The sequence below is a fragment of the Strigops habroptila genome, chromosome 2 (genome assembly GCF_004027225.2).
Source record: "Strigops habroptila isolate Jane chromosome 2, bStrHab1.2.pri, whole genome shotgun sequence".
NCBI classification, from domain to species: domain Eukaryota; kingdom Metazoa; phylum Chordata; class Aves; order Psittaciformes; family Psittacidae; genus Strigops; species Strigops habroptila.
In genome coordinates, this window is record NC_044278.2 from 39,430,278 (window position 1) to 39,453,103 (window position 22,826).

Consider the following 22,826-nt stretch of genomic DNA (forward strand, 5'->3'; position numbering starts at 1 on the left):
ACAACAGTGACATGTAATTCCCAAAACAGATTATCCACTGCAGGCAGTGTATTTACGAACAGCTATTTGAGCATGTCACAAGCTATTGTTGAGTAAGATTTTAATGTTTGGAGTTATATCACTGTAGGTTCACGTTTTTTTCCTTGCAAATAAGTGAGAGGGGAAAAACCATCAAAACTCTGTAAATCTTATCAACCGAAGACAAGGATTTGACCTGATGACATCTGATTTCTTTCAAAGAGTTTAGTTGTTAACTTGCCAATTTCTTCTCTTAAGAGAGTTGTGACCTGAATCATGTAAGCTGCTCTTTTCAGTTTGATGATGTCCAGACAGTGAGAATATTGCTATCCGTGAATTCAAGTGAAATGGCTGTATTTTTTCCTCATAACTAAAATTATAATAATATTCACATTAATATAAACAAGTAACCCTCTGTAAAGTAAAAACCAAGGTGATTTCCAGATAGAAGGGACTTCCTGAGATGCCTTCAGATTACATAGTGTGTAAGAGAGATGAATTATATGAACAACCTTTGACAGGTTGTAGTCTGGTCCATTCCGGAGCTTTTAAACACTCAGTGACAATGGTCTGTTGTAGAGGGCAGTATGTTATCAAATAAAACATCCCAGTCATTCAGCACTCTTAGCAGCTGGAGCAACTGTGGGGGGTTTAGTCTGTTTACAAACCACTATGGAAAGCAGTGCAGTTATAATGCCTTATGTTGTGTGGGTTATAGGTGCAACTACTTAAGAATACAAACAAATATCCCTCCTTGCTGGATGCTAAACCTCTTGTTAAATATGTTCATTTTAAAAGCTGCTTGTTCTTTAATTTTTTTATTGCTTTTAGTTGCTTACCAACTTATTTTGTACAGTAAGACTCAAGAATATGAGGATCTGTTTTTCCTCTTCCAATAATATTCATATCCCAATGTAAAATCTAGACTATAGCATGGGAGGATTTAAAAAAAAAAATCTACAACACCTTATTTGTTGATATTCTGGCAGTATTCAGTGGGGCATTCCAGCAGGTGGTTTGAATTTTTGATACAAATCACTGACCACTTTTAAAATGAGTGGGATTTTTTACCTGATTATCCACTGTCAAAAGGATCTGCTATCTGTAATTACAGCTGTTTCTACAATACTGTAGAAATACAACATTGAAAAATGTGTTGATAGGGCTGCCTTAGCTCTTTTGAGGAAGAATACAGCTTTTACGTTTTGAGATTCTCTCAACATGCAGAATTATGCAGAAGAGGTTAGGATTTAATTATCTGATCATCTTTCCATAATATTTCTGATTTGAGTTATTCCTATCAGCAGTCTGAAGTCCTCTTCATTAAAGCTGCATGTGTAATAAGAGCAGTAGTTCTTGTTCGATGTCATTCATATTAATATGAATGAACATAGGAATATGAACATTCTCATATGTTGTAGGCACATGATGGACATGGAGGAAATCACTTCTCTAGATAGTCTTCTCCCTGCTGCATTAGTTGCCATGAAACAAAGGGAGGTACTTGTCATGTCTGTAATGAAAAGAAGAAAGCAGCAAAAGGAGACTTCCTAATTTCTGAGAGTCCCTGATGCTGTAACACTTTGAACTCCTTTCACCATGACAGTGGGAAGGCTGTGGCAAAAACTTAGGAAGATTGTGGAGTGATCTTCCTGCTGTGTTGGTGGGAATTGCTGCAAAGGCATCAGCTGTAAGCACCTGCCCCACCTTACAGGTCTTCTGTAATGCAGTCTTAAATCTCTCCCCTAGAAAGATTTTTATTCCCTTGAACAGAGAGGTCATTCATGGCTGAGTGGTAGGAGAACCATGATTTCTTTTTGCTCTGGAATGTAAATATGTCACTGAACACGCTCCTGTGATCCTTTCCTCAGTCTGTTCCTTTGCGGGGGCCAGGTAACCTCTTCCACTTCATGGTTGTTTCAGGCCACAAACAGCATTTACATTTTTTATTCAAAGCTGGAAAGTTACTTTCTGAATAATGAGTACTAGAAGTATCATGAAACAACCTGCAAAGTTTCACATACTCCGAGGGCTTTTCAGCCCTCTGACCACCTCATTTGGATGATGAGTTGGTGAATACCTTCTACGAGTGGGAGGAAATGGCTGGAGGAAAGCTTGCATGGTATGCAGAGCTTTCTGACCTGCTCAGAGATGATAAAAGCCTTAGAGTCAAGGCTTAGAGGGTCTTGACTTTAGTGGGCTGTTTAGGACTGGAAAAATCACCAGATTTCCCAGGAAGGAAAAGAAGGAAAAGAAAAAAAAACCAACAACCCACAGGGAAGGAGGAACTCCCGGTGTTTCCATAGGCCCTCGGAAGGTCACTGCTGCTTGAGCAGCTTCCTCCCTCCTCCGCACGTTCCCAGCAGTAATGTCTGGCTTGTGGCCAGGCAGCGCCTTATGCTGCCTCACTCAAATTCTTCTCCCATGCTGTTAGTGGTGACGTTACCTCTAACGCTCCCGAGCCCAGTGACCAAGTCTTATTCCCTGACAGTCTATGTTCTGTGGTTCATTTAAATGGGGTCATATACCAGCAAGGGAAATGTTTTGAACCCAGTTAGGAGAGGCCTGGCCTCTTCTCACTGCTCCACAGAGCAACACATTTGTTCCAGCAGTAGCTCAGGGTGGGCGGTGGGGGGAGGAGAAAGGTCATGGCCAACAGTTTCATAGGAGCAGGGAGAGGAAAAGCTCAGTCTCTAGATCCAGTGACCTTAAATGACTGTCACCACCTGGTAAGAGAGCTGTCCATCAGGAGCATGGAGGTGGTGGCATAAGGAAGACGGGAGGTGAGCAGTTGACATGGGACGGAGACTGAGCATGGGCTAATACTGATAACAGCAGTGTAAGTGGGAGTGGAGGCGCACAATGGCTATGTGTGGCCTCAGGATGTAGAGCCAAAAGATGCCATCACTGCTGTTTCCCCAAAATCTGAGATGAGGGCTCTGAAACTAGCTCCTGACGTTCCTTGTTATCATTTACAGCCGATGCTTCTTGGCAGCAGTGTCATTAAGGTTGATAATAAATTCAGTGTGTATTACATATACAGGAAAATAGATGTAAACTATAGCACTTTCAGGATTAAGTATCTTCATGGATTGTACTTTCTGCCCTGATCAATGCATTAAATATGCATATATATGTACTAGTATTTCTTAAGATGTAAATAATAAGTAGAGAAGGTTTTTTCTTTTTTTCTTCCCTTTTTTTTTTTTTTCCCCAGAATACTCAGGGAAAATTTAGGGAAGGCTTCTTCATTTTAACAAATGCTAGCAATAATCTGGTACATATTCTTTTCCAGAATACAAGTGCAGATTTACCACAAGGATATAAAGTATAACTGGTCACAGTGTGTTTGCAAGAGACTGCTTTATTAATTTCCCTTCAAGACAAATTAAGTCGCTTTACTTAAATTGCTCACTGTATTGCACACCACATTAAGGCTTTTTGACCTGTCAGGATGATTGTGAGAGAAGGAGCTGGCAGGAACAATACACAGGAGAACTGCCCATTAAAAAGGTGTGTGAAACTGAGCAAAAGAAAAGAAATCCTGTCTGAAGCTGAAACTTTCCCTTCTGCTGTAAGACGTGTTTTAGAAATATTCAATAGCTTTTAGTAAGAGATACAAAACTACTGAATTATCAAACCTCAAATTACTCATTCAGAACAGCTTAATTAAAATTAATGTAATTGAGACTATATTTCCTCTGCTGCCTATAGACTCTACAGCATTGTAAATGATGTTGGGATAGTTATACCGAAGCTACCACATTGCAAACAGCTTTATAGCACCTCGGTGCATATGCCAGCAAGGAGCTGTTTTGTGCTTGCCCTGTTTTTCATCATACTCTTTCTCTAAGAGTTTGCCAGGCTTAAAGGCAGCTTATTGGGCTAAATGGACCTTTATTCTGAGCCAGTATTTTTTTTTAATGTTCTTTTTGTATTTACATAATAGTTTACATTTTCCAAACACTTTCCCATCAGTAACTCCTTAGGCCCCATGGGCTTCATGAGTAAATTAAATACATTCAGCAGTGCTGCTGAGTGCTGAAAATGGCTGGCACAAACAGTCCATTTCTGCGCTAGAAAACCCTTAAATTACAAATGCCAACCGATCTGTTTGGAACAGTCCGTAGACCACTGAAATGCCCAGGAGCATCTGTGCTGAGGAATTAGTTGGGTAGATGACAGGCCAAAAGCATGCCTGCAGCAGTGGGGGTGACCATGCCATAGCACCCAAGAGTGTGCCCCACGACTCCTCAGTTCCCAGTGCTGCTACTGGTAATGCCTCTTTGGGAAAGAGCGTCAGGTCATAGACTTGCCCCCAGAACAGCAACTGTGATGGGTTACCCAGGTTCTCTTGGATGAAAGTCGAAGCTGTACATGGGTAGCTTAGGTGGATCTGCTGGCATAAACAAAAGCCCTTTGTCAGATTTGTGCACTCACTTCTGCATCCTGAGTTTGATTATGAATAGTGCAAGCAGTGTTGTATCTGCATGGTCGTCTTGGTATGCCAAATCTAATTGTAAATTACAAGTTAGACGATATACTGGTACTGCTGGCAGGAATTCAGCCACAGTAATTTCAACCTCACTTTCAGTGCATTTTGTCTTCATTCTTCTTGTAAATGGGGTTTGCCCAAGGCCACCCTCAGCAAAGCCAGTGACAAGATTGGAATAAGCACATCTTCCTCAGTCTGGTTTCACAGGAGAGAAAGATGCAAATGCAGTTTCTTGGCCACGTTTGGTCCAAGACAACCCCTGCTTTCTTTTCAGTTTTGACTAATGTTTGCTTCTTAGGCTACGGGCCAGTTGCTGGGGGGAACACCACAATTTGGTGGTGAATAATGTTCTAGTATCCAGTACTGAGCCTCCTGCATGCTGAAAGGCTTTTCTGTCCTGGTATGGTGTGGCTGGTTTGGTCCTTGTCCTTGCAGTGTCCTGGGAGGTTTTGCAGGCCATGGTTAAACTATTCAGTGGGTACTTGTGCTGATGTCCTTCTTTTGTTCACCGTGTGTGAGGAAGGCTCTAGCAAAAGTCACACCACTTTGTGTGTTCCCATGGTGCAGCCACGGCCCACTGGCTTCCCACTGTTTCGGAGGTGGGAACCTGGAAACTCACCTGGCTGGGAGAGCTGGCTTCTTGCTGGGAAGGTTCTACATCTGAGGGCATGGCTGGGATCTGCTTAGGTGGAAAGCACGAAAGTTCCATTGTTGGGTTTTTTTTAAGTTTGTTGTTAGCAGCAGCTGAAACTCACCTGTGTTTTCCTGGGCAGAGTTCTTCTCTTGGGGCTGCCTGCACGCAGCCTGGCTGCTGCACCAGGCAGACAAGGAGGAGTTTCAGGTTCTTATCTCTCTTGCAGTGCCTGCAGTGTGAAAGGCTGTGGTATTTTCAGACAACCTGCTGCAGTCACTGATGTCCTTTCAAGTGCTCTTAAGTTCAGTGCCTTTGAGCGAACGGAAGTAACGCTTTAGGACTTACTGGTTTTCTTTTGAATGGTTGTCAAGGTTTGAGGGCTTTTGCTCAGTGAAGTAGAGTTTCTAACATACTGTTTTCTCCCCTCTGTTCTTTTAACCAATTAGTATAATCTAGTTCAGCTTAACAGCGTCTTTGTGAGTCTGCTCATTTCTAAGGTGCAAAGCTGATCTTTTATTTTAATATTTCACCCTACAGCTGACCTGAACAACGTCAGGTTCTCGGCGTACAGGACTGCCATGAAACTCCGCAGGCTGCAGAAAGCTCTCTGCTGTAAGTATGTGCCCGTGCCTCACCCGCTGGTGGGAAGACTTTCTGACCAACACACAGGCTTATTTGTAACTTTCAGAAGCAGAAAAACACCCCCACAGGTACCCCCAGCTCTGCCTGGTGCATGGAAACCTCTCACCTGAAGGGTCCTCTGCTGCCACCAGTTTGCATGTTCCTTGCAAAACCAAAGTGCTGGGTGGTCTTCAGATCTGTGCCCTGTAAGATAGAGCAGTGGATCAGAAACAAAGCTAACATGCACTACGTGTTCCTTATCTTTATACTCTTTTTTTTTTTTTCCACTGTGCTCATTACTGGATCTACATCCTGTGTCAGCCACAGCTTTATTATTCAAACCTAAAGAAACAGGACCATAGCGTGCTGAGAACAGTGAGAGTTCACGTGAAATAATCACTCCAGAGCTGAAGTTGCTAATGGTTTGTTAGGTCAAATCTTGAACAATCCCTGATGGGATTGTTGCCTTTAAAAAAGATCATCACCCTAAACATTTAACTTTACTTTTCCCTAGCTTTTGGTTATGTTCAGAATTCTCTCATCAGCCATACATTAGTGATGTGCATGTTCAAACATTTTAATTCTCTCAACTGGTGTCTGGTATTCTACCAGTCACTGAAGTTACATTTCCTCTTCAGCTTATTGTAACATGATAGCTAAACAGTTTGCTCGCAGTTTTCTTTGTAGGCCAGTCAGTTACCAAAGGAATCAGTTTATGAGGTGGTATAATTTGGAAAGTCACTGAAATATTTGGCATTTAATTACAGTGTTAAATTTCTGACACAGTTGCAAATGTCTCAACTGTTGACTTATCTCAAGTTTGGATTTGTGTTCACATGCTTTCTGGAGCTGTGTCAAACCTCGGTATTTTTGAGCATGTTTACTTTTCGGCTTACAAGCATAGGTGAATTCTACCAATGAACAGACTTAATTTCTGAATGGCTTTAAAAAAAAAAATAGAAAAGAAAAAAGAAAAAAAAAAACCCAAACCAAACCACTAAGTGACAAGTCTTGTAACATAATGAAAGATTTCAACATGAATGCAGTGACAATGAATTATGATAATCATAAATACAAACATCTCCCCATGCCACGCTCATTGTATAAAGAAACTGAAGTGATATGTAGTGAAAAGTATTCATAACCAGTGCAGCATTGAAGTAAGGAACTAAAAGTTTTGCAATTACAGGTTTCTTTAGCTGGCAGTGCACAAGTATAACTTGTAACAGGTTCTTAGAGATGAAAATGCAAAACTGCATGTCCTGTTTTATCTGTATTACCCTGACACCTACCACTGAATAATTCTAGACTCATTCTGGATTTCTGCATTGGGTTTGTGTGGCAAGGTTTTGGTAGTGGGGGGCCACAGGGATGGCTTCTGTGAAAAGCTGCCAGAAGCTTCCCGTGTCCAGTAGAGTCAGTGCCAGCCGGCTCAAAGAGTGACCCACTGCTGGCCAAGGCTGAGCCCATCAGTGGTGTTGGTAGCATATTTAAGAAGGGGAAAAAGAAGAGCAATAGCTCAAGAGGGAATTGAGCCTATGTGAGAGTAACAGTTCTTCAGTCACCAGGGGGAAGGCGAAGAGGTGCTCCAGGCACCGCAGCAGAGATTCCCCTGCAGGCCATGGGGAGGCAGGCTGTCCCCCTGCAGCCCATGGAGGTCCATGGTGGGGCAGATATACACCTGCACCCCATGGAGGACCCCATGCTCAAAGGAGGCCATGACCCTGTGGGAAGCCCACACTGGAGCATGTTTGGTGGCAGGACTTGTGACCCCACAGGGGACCCATACAGTTCATGAAGAACTGCAGCTGGTGGGAAAGACTCACGTTGGTGAAGTTTGCGGAGGACTGTCCCATGGGAGGGACCCCAAGCTGGAGCAGGGAAGAGTGTGAGGAGCCCTCCCATGTGGAGGAAGGAGTAACAGAAACAATGTGTGATGAACTGACCACAGCTGCCATTCCCCATCCCCCTGTGCTGTTGTGGCAAGAGGAGGTAGAGAATTCAGGAGGAAAGTTAAGCCCAAGAAGGAGGGGAGGGATAGGGGGAAGGTGTTTTAAGATTTGGTTTTATTTCTCATTATCCTGCTCTGATCCGATTAAGCTAATTTACCCAAGTCAAGCCTGTTTTGCTGGTGGTGGTGATTGGCGAGTCCTTGTCCTTATCTCGATCCATGAGCCTTGCATTGTATTTTTCTCCCCTGTCCATATGAGGAGGGGGGTGATAGAGTGGCTTTGGTGGGCACCTGGCGTCCAGCCAGGGTCAACCCACCATAGCTTTACTGTGTGGGATTGTAATTACACACTGGAGTCAGTTCGTCTCTCGACATTACACTTCGGTAGATTTCCTGAGAATGGATGTTTTCAGAGATGTGCAGTGGCTCTTACACTGATTACTTTAGCACATTCTTCCATGTTTGTATCTAAGGAGAAGTATTTAAGGAATTAGGTCAGTAGTCCTTGTTCTTACAAATATTTTTGCTTGGAGACACCATCAGTGTATTTGTGTATCCTGTGATTTCGGTGTCGCTTGTGAAGTCAGTTTAATTAGATCCCCCCCCCCCCCCCCAAGACTTCATTAAAAAATTCCTTCTTCTGCAGTTTGGCACAGAGCACATTGCTAGGTTTCAGGGCTTCTACACACAGCCAAAACCCCCTCAGTTCCACTTGCAGTAGGTGCTGCTTTCAGCTCTTACTTTTTATTTCTCTTTTTAAATTGCGGAAGTTTAAATACATATACACATATATTCTTTTTTGCAAGCTTCATAAAAAGCAGACCAGTTTTGTCTAGTGAGGAGCACTATAAAGATGTGTGCACAATAGAAGGCTTGCAAAAGCGAAGGTACAGCCTGTTTCTCAGCGGCAAGAATAGAAACACTTTTTAAAATGAACTATACTTAGACTTTAGGTCTTTTCAATTTGTAAATCAGCCCAGTGAACTTTAAGACACTAGGATATTAACCCGAAAGAAGAATATGGAAAACGGCAATCCTTAACAAATAAATGGTTGTGTATTGTCTTACCTTAGAAGAATTTAGTATCTGGCTCTATCATCCCAGGCTTCGAAATTGTTGTGGACATGCCAGGTGTAACTATTGCACGTTGGGTTTTTTTTCAAATGTATGGTTTCCTTTGATAATCACATCAAAGCATGCTGACTTTCTCGTTTTGCTACTTTTAAAATATCTGATCTTCAAGTGCAAACCACATCTGAGCGTTGTGGTGTCAATAAAATGAGACGTATTCACAAACTTTTCTTGGAGATGCAGCAAAAGAAAATATTAAAGAACTTCCGTTAGGGTGCTTTTTTCCTTTAATTTTATGCAGGATGGATTAAATACATTTTTTTAATGTCTCAGCCAACAGCAGCAGGTTACAGAGGAGACAATCTTGTATTCTGGGAAAACTGTTAATACTTTTTATCACCAGCCATATGTTGAGTTTTCCCTCAGTATGTGACCTCCACAGCATACTTTCTCCTTGCCTATTAATTGTCACTTCTGTCCTTCACTTGGTTAGTTATGCCAAGATGGTTTTTATACTTTTCCTGCAAAGTGGCCACAGCTTGGTGCCTAGTTACAAACATCCTAAAGGATTATTTTTTTTTTTGCCTTAAGGCCAAATAAATATTTATATAGATCTAAACAAAAATATATTCATATAGAATCATATAGATGACTTGGATTTCAGTATAAGCTAGAAGCTACTACTCAGACAAATTTTGGAATCAGTTTTGGAGTTTTAAATGGAAAAGAACAAAAGACTGGCTGAAAACTCAGAAAAAGTACAAAGCATGAAGTGGTATGGTTTATTTCAATTAAAACTTTGGAAATCACCAAGTGGCGATGAATATACAACTCTTCAATACATATCTGACTGGTGGGGCAGTTCTGTTCTTAAAGTCTGTCATTCATGGAACCTCCATATTTGCTTTCAGGAAAGAAAGACACAATTCCGGGTTTTAGGAAAGGACCCACACACACATTTCTTTAATCTTGGTGGGAAAGATGCAGGAGGGCGTAATGTGGTGAAGGCCAGAGCCACTCTTCTTCCCATAAGCAATTCCCTAAAGCAGAGTGTGGTGGCAACCGCTTTTTTCTTGATAGAAGATGAACATGTGTTATTAACTTCAAGATAGGACAGGAGGTTGATAAAGAGCAGGCTGAAAGGCTTCTCAGAAGTTGCTGTTTATTAGTGGGAAAAGCTTTCACAGAGTGGAATGACCTGTGTTTAGCAGTAGCTGCATATATAATTAAGCTGCCACTCAAATGCCTGAGGGGTTCATTTAATTACAGTTGATTCAGTGTCTCAAAGGAACTGAGAGTTCAGCCTAAAGGTCGGAGTTAAAGGTATTGTGAAGGCAGTGCTCTATTTCCAATCTGACTAATAAATTATTAGAAGAAAAGAGTCTTTTTGAGACTCTTAGGAATGGGTCTGATAAATAGGCTTTGGTGGGATATAACATTGACCTTACAACAGCGATATTTTATATGCTAGTACGTTAAACATCAAATTCCAAAAGATTTTATTTTAATAAATATCTATATGCTAATGTGAAAAAGAGAAAAACTCCAATAAAAACCTGCACAAAACCTCAGACTCAAAGTTAAATTTCCTGGTATAATAAGAGGGATAGCATTTTAAGCTTTCCTTATTCACTCTAGCACTGAGTATGTCAGGCCCACAGGATGAAATTTTCAGAAGTACTTAAGGGATTTAGTAGCAGAAGCCCCTCTTGATTTCCAGTGAAATTTACGCTCCTGAAATTCTTTTGGCAATTATGAAATCCCAGCATACTGTCCATGCAGCATTACCAAACAGCCTTGTGTGCAGCTAAAGTACTTTTCATCTCACTAGGACACCAAAGGGTCAGTTTCATCCTTGGTAAAATCAGATACTCGAGTATAAATTTGTCTAATATGCCTGTAAGCTGGATCAAGTTCTAGAAAAATTCCTGTATGGGGTTCTGCATTCAACCTCTGTACATTTTTTTTTTTTTTTTTTTTTTTAATGTTACCCAGAGATGTTGCTTACCAAGACTCTGTAAAGCACATTTTTAATCCAATGAGAGAAAAACTGGTCTTGCAGTTGGGTCAGTTCATTTCCCAGTTTTGTGGAGAATTTTCTGGATGATTTTGGGCAGATCATTTTGGGCCAGATGCTGCTCCCTCAAGTCATGTTGAATTGTGCTGCACTTTGTGACTGCTTATGGGCTTTGTGACAGCATCTGGGCTTTAATATCCCTCATTGCTCACATCCTGGAAATTCACTGCAAGGAGTTGCAAAGGGTTTTCACATGACAGTGGGAAGATTATCAGTGGTCTCATTTTTCTGATTCCTCTTATTCTTACTCCTGTTTTACTTTGTAAACCAACATCCCATAACTCTCTGATGTGATGTCCCCCAAAGTGTGATGCTGCTGGTGATATTAATATGCAGAGGTTGAGCTGAGAAAGCAAAGTTCTATTTTGCCTTGGACATCCAAATTTGAAAATGCAACTGACTTAAATTGGAACTAAAATAAAATTTTTAAATGTCTGTGACAAAAAACTGTTGTATGTTTACTGGTAAGTTTAAATGTGTCTTACTCTGTAAAGTCATTGAGGTATTTATAAATGTAAATGCTCTGCAGAATTAAAAATGGATACATTTCATTAATAAATATTGAAATAGGCCACTTCATATTTCTGGAACCTTCTTTTCCCTTGTCTTCCTCACCAGAAGACAAGTAACAGAGAGGTTGATCCCTGTTCAGTTGTGATTTCTTTGCATATTCCTTGTGGAGTTTGATTAAGACTGCTCGACTTCTGTAAGAAATGGGCAGCACATCTCGGGAAAGCTGATGATATGTACTGTGTTTAGAGCACATTGGTGAATGCAGTAGCTTATCTATCTGTAAGAACATAAAATGGGAAACATTTAATTTTTACTTAAATGGTAATATGTGTAGTATTTCCATAGGATCCAATAGCATAGTAGCTACTTTACAGCTAAAAATGAAACAGATTTCACTTTTATAAACACTGCTTTCTAAGACCACAGCTGAATAAACAGCATACCTGTAGAAGTATTGAAACCATTCTTGCACGTGACTTTCAGAGGACATAAAATGTACTCTGGCCAGGCATGTAAGCCAAGTAAAGTGTTCTATTTACTTTTTAGGTATGGGTAATCCAACCACTGTTTCTCTTCAATCTTTATAGTGTTTGTCTATTTATTTATTTTAACAGTGGATCTCCTGAGTCTTTCTGCTGCATGTGATGCGTTGGACCAGCACAATCTCAAACAAAATGACCAGCCGATGGATATTCTGCAGATCATTAACTGCTTGACCACCATTTATGATCGACTGGAACAAGAGCACAATAACCTGGTCAATGTTCCTCTCTGTGTGGACATGTGCCTCAACTGGCTGCTGAATGTCTATGACACGTATGTATGGGTGCTCTGAACATGGGGTGCTCAGGAGCTTTCCCAGTAGGACAAGGGGAGGGGGAAAGGGTAGCAAGCTGTCTGCCTTATTATAACATGAATGGCTCGAAGCTGAAAAAAAAAGTAGTTGAAGTGAAAGTTTAATAAACCTAATGTTTTAATGGCTGCATTTAGCTGAATCAATATAGCCCTTGGTTAGGCTTATAATCCTAGATTTATTAAGAAAAGGAATGAGAGAGCCAGAATTAAAGCAGATTTCTGTGTTCAGAGCAATACTGGGACTTCATGTCCTTGGTATGTCATAGCTTTGCATGGCTTTTTAATTTACTTAAATAAATTAAAGAGAAGTAAAGAGAATTCAAGAGAAACACCATCATATAGACTCTTGCGTGTGTCTGTACTTCTGGATGTTAAACGTTTTCAGAACTGTCTGTTTTCTACAGCTTTCAATCTGTAATTCTTATTAAAAGATGGAAGAGGCTCATTGCTAATCTCATGTGCTTACAACCATTAACAGTCAGGAGATTTGAGAAAAATTTCATGTAAAATTAATTTTAAAAAGTGTACCTATAAATGTAAATACAACAGAGTAAATTTACCCCAAGAAAATTTACAGGTATTCCTATTCAGTGAGTTAATGATGTTGCTCATAACACATAGACAAATTCCAACACAGATTTGTAAGCTAATTTTAGGATAAGCCATTATTTTTGTATTTGGTGAATTTAGTCGGGGGGAGGGGGAAACGTCAGTGGAAGTTTTTAAGGTTCTTATTCGCCATCTTCAGCCAGACATGCTCATTACTGTGGCAGAATAAACATTCCATATAGAAATGGAAGGACATGGGACAATTAGTATATTTGCATTGGCATTTTGAACCATATTGAAGTGCCATAACATTGTTCTTCCATCCACCCTTTATCAGAGCACTGAAGCTTCAATGATACACCTGCAAAAAGTACAGATTTGTACAGTCTCTTCCTGCAGGATCACCTCTGATAAGTCACTTGCTTGTAACATCCTCTGCAGCAGCTGCAGTATCCTGTATGGGATTACCCATATTACATTACATTTTTGTGTAATGTACTGGTAGTAAGGGATGTAGCTATATTCATCTAAGAGTTAAGTTTTACTTCTTTTATCTCCTTTGGCTTTCCCAGAGCTCTGATCCACTTCTGAATTATCAACAACCATAAACAACATATAAATGAAGACACTCAGTTAGCAAAAACCAAAAAAAGGTGTGCTAGGGATGTTAATCCAGATCAGCCACAGTAGAGGTGAAGAGGGAGCTAAAGGTTGTTCCACAGGCTGCTCCTAAGCTGGACCGTCTCGTTTAGATTTGCCATGTCCAGTCTAGTTTTCTCTATGTTGCACTGTGCTGGAGGTACCACATTAGAATTTATAATTGACTGCCTCCAGGCAGCTCCCTAGGTATGCTCAGGAGCTGCATATTGCAGGACGCAATGAAACAGGTTTACAGAGAGGTGTTTTATGTGTGAGGAAGCTTGTAGCTATTTTGCCAAAATTCAGGTTTGAATTATGCTGGGAAGAGAGGTGACCTTGGGGTTACATGTGTTTCATTTTCATTGTAAACTTAATAGGCAGAGATCAACCGAAGTGCATAGCAGTACTGGAGACGTTTAATTAAATATACTGGATCTTTACTTTTCTTATAATTGAAAACTGTCATTTGTAAAGATATTAATCAAATTCACAGTCAATGACTGATCTAATTATGGGCACAGCTCTGCGAATCCTGCATGTTTCAGATTTGTTTTAATTGATCAGTCACTCATGTTTATTTGCAGTAGCATGTTAAATTATTGGTTTGACTTGGGAGGAGAGGAGAGTGAACTGAACAACTCATGATTCGTGCAGGTTTCAATTTAATACGCCTTGCAGAGAAATCATCATTCTACATTCTTCTCTTGTAGAATTTGCATGAGTCTGGTATTCATTAGGAGTTTCTCAGGGCACAGATGATAATTAATTTGGAAAAGATTTGAGGGAGAGGAGTAAGAGGAGTGAAGTGTGAAAAGCATAGGTAAACAACAAATGCTTATTCCTGATGAAAAATGCAAGATTCTTTAGTAAAAGGCTGCGAATTCTAAGTTCAGCTTTGTCCAGCAGTTTCTGTCTACACTTTTCATACGGTTTGCAGGGGAGATGTGTGGGTAAATGAGCACCGCTGGCTCCTAAAAAGACCATGTGCATATTTGCTGAACAGTACAGCCTGATGCATGACTCTAGCATGCCTGTACATGATTTGTTTTATTCCCAGTGGTGTTCTTACTGGTGACACTTCAAAACTGTTGGTAAGGCTCTGCTTAAAAAACGTCAGTTTTAGGCATTAGCTTCCTCTGTTGTATATATTGTCGTGCATGTCTTCATTTGCAATAGGTGTTATCTATTTGAAATGCTGTCAGAAATAAAAGTTCTGGGGGAAGCCAGCATCTGGAGGTAAACCAGATGACTGAGAAAGGATGTGAAGGTTTGTCGTTGCACCGCCTGCAGCGCAGGGGAGGATGCTTTTCTTGCAGTCACGTTGAAAAGCGAAAGTAATAGCACAGGCATGTTACAAGGCGGGAATGAGGGAAGGCTGACTAGAGGCAGCACAGGAACTGATGTGGAGCATAGCAGCCCCTTGACTCTGCATAAGACAGGTCTCAGTGCTGCGAGGAGGAGCTCAGAAACCATGCCGTATTGTTAACAGCATAGCTGCATGGCCCACCTGCCTTCTTGTGATCTCTAGGCAGTCTTCCTCATTCACCTGAACGTCTTACGAGTGCCTCTGTTGCTGCACATTGCTGGCAGACACTGTTTTTTCATGCTTAGCTCCCTGTTGCCTTCTCAAACAAGTCAAGGCAGAGCTGACAGACAGTAAGCAAAGACTTTCTAAAAACAAGTGCTACATCTCACATCAAATGAAAGTGAAGCTATATTGTCTTTGGCAAAAGGCATGATTTGCTGTTCTGACAGAAACCTCATCGTCTCTGAAAATAGCTCATGAGTAGTTTATAGAGAAGCCTGTTCAAGTAAGTGTAGGGTAAAGACTGTACTCTCACTTTGTCGTTAAAAAAAGGGGTAGTTCTTTCTGAACCAGACTGTTTCTGGTTGAATTGCTGCAACAGCACAATCAAATTCAGCTATATCTGTGGAGCCACAACAATTTTATATTTTGTTTCTGATTTCCCTAATAACCAGCCAGTGTGTGCTGTGCAGCATGGTTCTGTGGGGGACTTTGTTTATGATGCCTATGGTACTGCAGTGAACTTTGTTATAGTAAACAAATTATGACATGAATGGATCATATTATCAGCCAATGTTTCTTTTTCATTAGGGGCCGAACAGGAAGGATCCGTGTCTTATCTTTCAAAACCGGTGTTGTATCCCTTTGCAAAGCACACCTGGAAGATAAATATAGATGTAAGTCAACATAATTCTTTTGGGTTTACTTTATGTTTCTATTCCGGTTTTATTCCTCCTATTTATTACATAAACATTTAAGTAGCATACAGATGTTAATTTGCTCCACCTTGTATTTCCAGTTATTGATTCAGATATGGTTTTAGGTACTTTAGCACAGCAGACCCAAACTTTTTTGATCATATCCCTACCAGTAAAAAATTTTTGAGCATGCACCCCTAATAGATGTGTATTTATTTATGAATTATATGCATGTACCACACCGTACTAATATATTAGGTACATTATAAAACATACAAAAAAATGAAATTAAAAAAGGATGTGATAAAGATGAAATAAACATTATTTTTAAATTTAATTTATTAACAGTACGGAAATATTTTCTCACTGCACCCTAATGTGTGGACTGTGTTGTACACTCCCTGGGGTATGAGAACTCCTCTTTGGAGACACTAGTTCAGCACACCTTCATACACAAAAATGCATGTCTGCACAACATCTTGCATTACTCCATTTTAAAATATATTATCTTCAAAAAATGTTTTCTGCAGTATGGTCGGGGTCTTATGATGTACATTGTGTTTAAATATAGTTGCTACCTTTAAATATATATTAAAAGTATGCAAGTTTTGCATATTTTAGTAAGCCAAATCCTGAAATACTTGAAAAAATTCCACTTGAAGTTTCAGTTTTATCTGACTAATGAATCAGTTCATTATTGAGGCTAGGATCCAGGGTAAGAGTAGTTCTCAAGAGTGACTTTCTGGTTAAATTAACTGGTATCACTCATTCATGCATTTTAAAAAAACAACCTTTAGGATTTGACTCAATACTATAGAAATTCTTCATCAATTGTTATTATTCTGTTCTTCTACTAATGGAAGCTGAAGAATGCTGAAGAGAAAACAGGCAGTTCCAACAACGGAGTCTGTGCATGACTGTGTAATTGGATCAGATTTTGGGACAATCACTATAAATGTCACAGTTTAGATGTCTAGATGTTTCATGTGTGTGTTGTGAAAAGTATTCAGAAAATCTTTTAAGAAAATTAGTATATATATTTTTCAGAATGATATTTCATTGAAGATTATCAGAAATTGTAAGGGAATATATTTATTCCTATTTTATAGTGTCCTGCAGTGTGTGTGCACGGTAATCCATAACCCCTCTTTTTAAGGTTGTAGAAATGTTTTAATGATGGGGAAATTGCAAGGTGAATAGTTTGTGGGAGAGGAAGAAATTGGCTATGCCAGGCTGTGATCTGGCTGCACCATCCATGTTGAAGTCATAGTGCAGTTGCTATTAGTATTGCTGCAAGTATGTGATGAGTTGCACCTTTTAAAGTTTTTTTCTCATTTGTGCAACTAAGCAGAGTTGGTTGTGCTACAGCACAAGTCTTCAGGCTTGCAGAGGTGATGGAAAGGTTTATCTCCAAATTATTTATTATAAAACCAGACTAGTCAAGAGTGAAATTCATGTAATCAAAAAATAATCCTTTCTCTATTCATTCCTTTATTCCTTCAGAAGAGAACAGGTGTCAAAGCAGCACTAGGAAGGTTATCTCGAGTAGTGATGAAGCACCTTTATAATTGTATCCCTGGTGTCAGGTGAAATATTAAGGCAGCTCTAAAAAGTAAAAAGAATTTATTCAGGTCATCTATTGTCAACAGGGATATTACCAAATAAATATTTCAGTTAATGCAAACCTGATTTTGCGTCTTATTATGAACTCTAAAACCTCCTCAATGTATATGTAGTATAACTAATTCCCACCAAATTAAATTGAGCTTACAAAGGGATAATAATTCTGTTCTGTAAGGATTCTTTTTTGGAATGATGCAGTAACAGAACATAGCTTCAAGTGACATTTCACTTTGGAAGTGAAAACTTAATATGATATTAACATTCTCAGTGGATGGTATGTTCTGTCATACTGTAATGCTTTTCTTTCATTTTAGAAATACTCTCGGATTAAAAGATCATAATATATCAAAATTAGGGAGTTCTTGTTTTTCAGTTCAACTCATCTGAAAGAGAAATGGATTCTCTGAGTTGTATGTTGATTGCTAAGACTTGAAAACGTGCTGTCTGTTGTATGAGATTATTTTATGGTTAAACAATATTTTTAAAACATTTACATTGTCGTGGCTCAAAGATCCTGCTGTTTAGTTAGCTGTGTTTGAGAATCACAGCTGCTATTATCAGTAATGCCACAGGTGCTGTGTTAGAATGGCCTTTCTTCCCAGGTACAAGCCAATATTACTATTAAAAATTACACTAGACTGCATATTTCACAAAAAAACCCAGTGTTTATGGAAAGAGAAGCAGCCAAACTGAAGCCATGTTTGTGTTTATGTCCACCAAGGCTGCTGCCCGCACTTGCAAGCCTTTGACATGATGAAGACTTCCATGCTATTTGCCATATTGCAGTAGCAATGCTTTAGCTCTGGTGTCCTTTTCCTTCCTTCAGACCTGTTCAAGCAAGTGGCAAGCTCCACTGGCTTCTGTGACCAGCGCCGGCTGGGGCTCCTGCTGCACGACTCCATCCAGATCCCTCGGCAGCTGGGGGAAGTGGCCTCCTTCGGGGGCAGCAATATCGAGCCGAGCGTCAGAAGCTGCTTCCAGTTTGTAAGTTCATGTTTCCTTGCTGTTAATTTTCTGATTTGTATTTCGTGTCGAAGCAGCCTGTCTGTTTTTGAAGAGGGCTGAAAGTCTGGAAGATAGACTAGGGTACCGAGGGTTGTTTCATGGTATTGTTCATTGGTCTATTAAACTGTTCCTTTGATAAGATTTATTTGAATTAGCCTGTTTCTCTGGCTGTGGTGGAAGAAGCCCAGATTATGCTGTTATCCAGACAGCAATAATTGTCATCATGTTTTATATTGTAGCTGAACCCTGCAAACAGTGTGAGTCTTTGTTACAGCAGTGCCTGGTTTTACCATTTCTGTTTCCAGCAGTAGATCACCATTTATTGCTTCTGTGTAGGTGAACAGCAATGGTTAATCTAAATTTGGGGCATATACATACTAGTGACAGCCAGGTGCTCAGGGGAGCATAGGAAAGGAGCAATTGCCTGCAGTGCTGTCTAGGGGCAAGGAGTGCTCAATGAGCTCCTTCCACTGCTTGAATGGATAATGCCAGTTTTCTTTAAGGATTATTAAAAGAATTCTTGTCCTATCTGTTGAGGAATACACAGCAAACTGGAGGCTCTTTTTCAAACTTGTAAATTATTTAATCCGGGGAGGAGGAGAGTTAAGGGAATTATTCATCCTTATCCTAACCACCAGCAGAATGCACAAGATGAAGGCAGCTGCTTAATGAAAAGGTAGAGGAGGCGAGGTAATGTATGGTCTGTGATTAACTCTCAATGCATCTTCTGCATTACAATGGTAGAACTCCCATCCCCTAACTGTCCCTGGGGGGTTTTTTGTTTGGTTGGGGGCGGGGGAGTTGTTTGCTTTTTTGCCTGCTGCTCAAGTTTCATTATGTAGTGGTTTCAGTTCTATAGCAAGCAAAACACAGCAAGTTTTTTTTCAATGAATATTAATGCTTGGAAGTAGTCTTACACACAGTGACTGTGAAAAGAATCTAATTCTAAAATCGCCACAGACATCAGTTGTGAGGGGACATTTGCTTTCTGTATTTTTTAAACTTTAAGCAGATTAATTCAACAGGGTTCTCATTTGCCCATTTCCATCATTCATGTCTTGATTTTTTTATAATTCTAATCTGTATTTGATGCCATTTCCAAATTGGTGTTGTATGGGACCATATCAGGAGTGGATAACCCACCCTGATAGTAATGTCGATAGCTGGGTTAGACCCTGCTGTGGCTTTTAAGCCTCAAGTTTCACATTGGGCTTTCAGGTGACACCAGCACAAAATGATGGCACAGCAAAAACATGGTCAAAAGCTCATTTGCGTGAATGACCTTCCTTAGAAATTAGGACTCGCTGGATCCTATCATTTCCCCAAGTGAATGGCAAGAGTGCTGGGAACACTGTTGAAAAACTGATGAGGAAAGTAACCTTGGAATCTGACAAGAATGTGATTTTTGGAAAGGGGGCTGCCATTCTGTGTGTTTATACTAGGAAAAAAACAATAAAATTCATTGTGATGGGACACACAAAACCCGTTTTTATAAAGTAGGAAGACGACCTCGGAATAAATGTTTATTTGAATATGATGAGTTTGCAACATTGTCGTTACAAATGAAGACATGCCAGTGAGCCGAATACTGTACTGCATCCAGCTGCCAGCATTTCTAGAAACAGCCCGAGCAAGCTGGGCACAACCTTTGACATGTTCATAAATCAGAGGGTAGGAAAACCTGAGGTTTCCTTCTCTTACCTGCACCGAAAAAATAGGTTTTCTTCTTATCTGCAGTAAGAGAGATTTCATTCTTTCTTTTTCCTCATTTTAACTTGCACAGTGGGAGGGTGGTTTGTGACCTAGGTTGCAGGGGAATAGACAATCTTCCAGGAAGAACAGAAAGCGGTGGGGAGGCTCAACTGAGGAGGGGGAATACAAAAATATATGGGAGGGAGTCCTAGGGAGAGGAGCATTGTAGGAAGAGCCCTCATGGAAGGCAGGGAGAAGGAACTAAAAAGCAGAAAAATAACAGGCACCATTTGGAACACTGGTAAGAGCAGTAGTAGGAATAATAGTGATGAAGGAAGCAGAAGGGTGGGTGGGAGGAGGCACAAAAGAAAGGAGCAGCCAGGAGTGGAGATGTGGGACGAAGTAAGACCTTTCCAGGAGACAGGGAGGAGGGGAGCATGGAGACTTCCTTTGGGTATAGGATGGTGGTGCATGGGGGGCCCAAGGGTGCAGAGTCTGAGGGGCAGCACAGAGGTGCTGGGGGAGAGCAGGGAGCAGTGCGGGAAATGGAGCGGCTGGAGGAGCTGGATAGCCAAAGAGGATTGGATGGGGGCTCCCGGCAGCCTCCTTTTACTGGAGTGAGATAATTCAATTTTTAAAAATGCTGTGAGGAGTCATAGTTTACATGACTGTGTGGAACTAAATGAAGTCTTTCTTCGTGCACCCACGGAGAGGAGTGCTTTTTCTGTAGGGTTTTTTTTTTTTTTTTCTTTCTGGTGATGATAAGCCAGCAATAAATTGCAGTCGTGTCAGAGTCTGCAACAAATATGTGCTTCAGAAATGGCACTCCCAGCCCCCCTAGGTTAGGTGCCCTGGCAACGGCCTTGTCTGCCTGCACAACAGCAGGAAAAAAAACGGGATGTTTACCATTCCCTGCGATAACAGGGGAAATCTCTCCTGCCTTTCAGTCTGAAGTGGCAGTCCTTGGGAATGAGGGTTGAGAAGGGGGAGCTTCCCAGCCCAGCTGTAGGCAGCAGCCTGCCCCCTGCCCGCTTCTGCCTGCACTCCGGGTCCTCTTACCCCAGGATACTGCTGCTGTCCTGGTACTTTCCATCCCACTAGCACTGAGTCTTATTTTCCATAGTTTTCTTCATATATGGGAAAATGCAGATAGTAATTGTCAGGTGAAGAGGGTATTATGGAACTCATCTTTGCTACGTGGGGCAGGGGGATCTAATTTCTGCTTTGATATTTTAAGGAAAAAATATTTTCACACCAGAGCAAAGAGCTTGATCTAAGGACTATTTGAAGACTATGTAGTTCTGCCTGGGCTCAGACTGCGTCAAAGCAATCTATAGATCCATGAAAAATTGAGTGAATTCAGTATTACTGCAGTGTGAAAGCACTTTCCTTTTAGTTCTGTGATGGGTACTTTTTTTTAAGTGAACAGGATAGGGAATTGATATGGACGTACTGTGTTTTAACCACAGTAGGAAATTATTAATATGCTTTCCTTGTATACTGTAAATAGGACCTAGGAATTCACATCTCTGCCTTGGATGAGTTACTGTGACATTGGGACTTTAAAGAAATGTGACGTGAAAACAGAGTGCAGCTCAGATGAAAATGTCTCTTCTTGTTTCTCAGTAAACTCTCTTGGATATTTGGTTCTTGGGTATAAACTGCTTTAAGTATGCTTTCCTGCAAGGATGTGCTTGAAGTAGAGTACTTGATGTGGAAAGCTATTACAAATAAAGCTAAGGAGTAGTAAAATGCATACAGTTAAATCAAATCTGTATTTTAAACCTTGTTTCATTTCACTTTGACAGAGGAAAGTATTTTGATACTCTGTTTTGTAGTCTTAATTTCTAGGTTAACACTTGAACAATGATATGGCAAGATCAGCCTGTTTTTAACGACCACATAAATGTGTCCAAATCCAGTGTATTTACTTGGACAAATAAAAGCTAAAATAGGGGCCTGTTAATCCTTTAAGGTGGCGTTTCGGTGTGGCAAATTCTGGGCCAGGACCCTGATAGTGACTTTGGCCATAAATGCTATGATTTGAATTGATTGAGTGGTGGTTTTCTGAGGGGTGGGGTGGGCTTGGTTTTTTTTTGTTGTTGTTGTTCGTGTTTTGGGGTTTCTTTAAATCAGTTAATACTGTGTGCAAATACCTATATGTAGTTATATAGAGGTCTACATGAAAATAATGTACAAATGCAACGTTACTGTTGAGGAACTCGATCTCTTTTGGGACATCCAGGCAGCCCTTTTTTCTATTCATAGTATATTTCTTCTGCTTTGGCTCTGGCGGGAGAACTGGCCTAAGGGAACTAGCAAATCCTTCGTCAAGCTGCTATGCTGTAAATGTCATAAAACAGCAATTCTGGGTTTATTTCAGCAGGATTTTGTGAACCTGACTTTGGGGGAGGCACTCTTTAAAGAGTCCTGCAAGTAAACTGCTTTAGAGATCTATTTTAAAATGGTTTAGAGGTGGGGAGCAGGAAGATGCTGTTTTTCAAGTGTGGATGATACAAAGCTGTACACTAATTCGCTTCTGGGTTCATGGTTTTTTATCTTATTACTCTTTTCCACAACACTAAAACATTGACTGGAGTAGTCAATGCAATCAAGTGTAATGCAAGAGTGGAAGACAAGGTTGAACAGGGTTTGTTCTGCCTCCAGGGGGGACAGGATTGCTGTTCATGGCCTGCTCTGCATTTTTAAACTTTAACAAGTCATAAGAATCCAATTCCTCAGTTTGGTTTGTCCAAAATAATATTTACCTAAACTAACAAAAAGCTTTTCGTCCCGGATGAAAAAACAGCATTAAACTAACAATGTTAATTTATTTGCAATTAATTTCCTACACTGCATG

General features: G+C 40.4%; 1 protein-coding gene across 20 annotated transcripts in view; it reads left to right on the forward strand.

The window, feature by feature from the left end:
- DMD (dystrophin) overlaps positions 1-22,826 on the forward strand; it is a 1,118,883-nt gene that overhangs the window by 1,047,020 nt on the left and 49,037 nt on the right. For all 20 annotated transcript variants that reach the window (XM_030475728.1, XM_030475726.1, XM_030475707.1 and 17 more), the window contains 4 exons: positions 5,685-5,759; positions 11,995-12,196; positions 15,540-15,625; positions 18,096-18,253. In XM_030475728.1, coding sequence (XP_030331588.1) covers positions 5,685-5,759; positions 11,995-12,196; positions 15,540-15,625; positions 18,096-18,253 — 521 coding nt within the window. The remainder of the gene's footprint in view (positions 1-5,684; positions 5,760-11,994; positions 12,197-15,539; positions 15,626-18,095; positions 18,254-22,826) is intronic.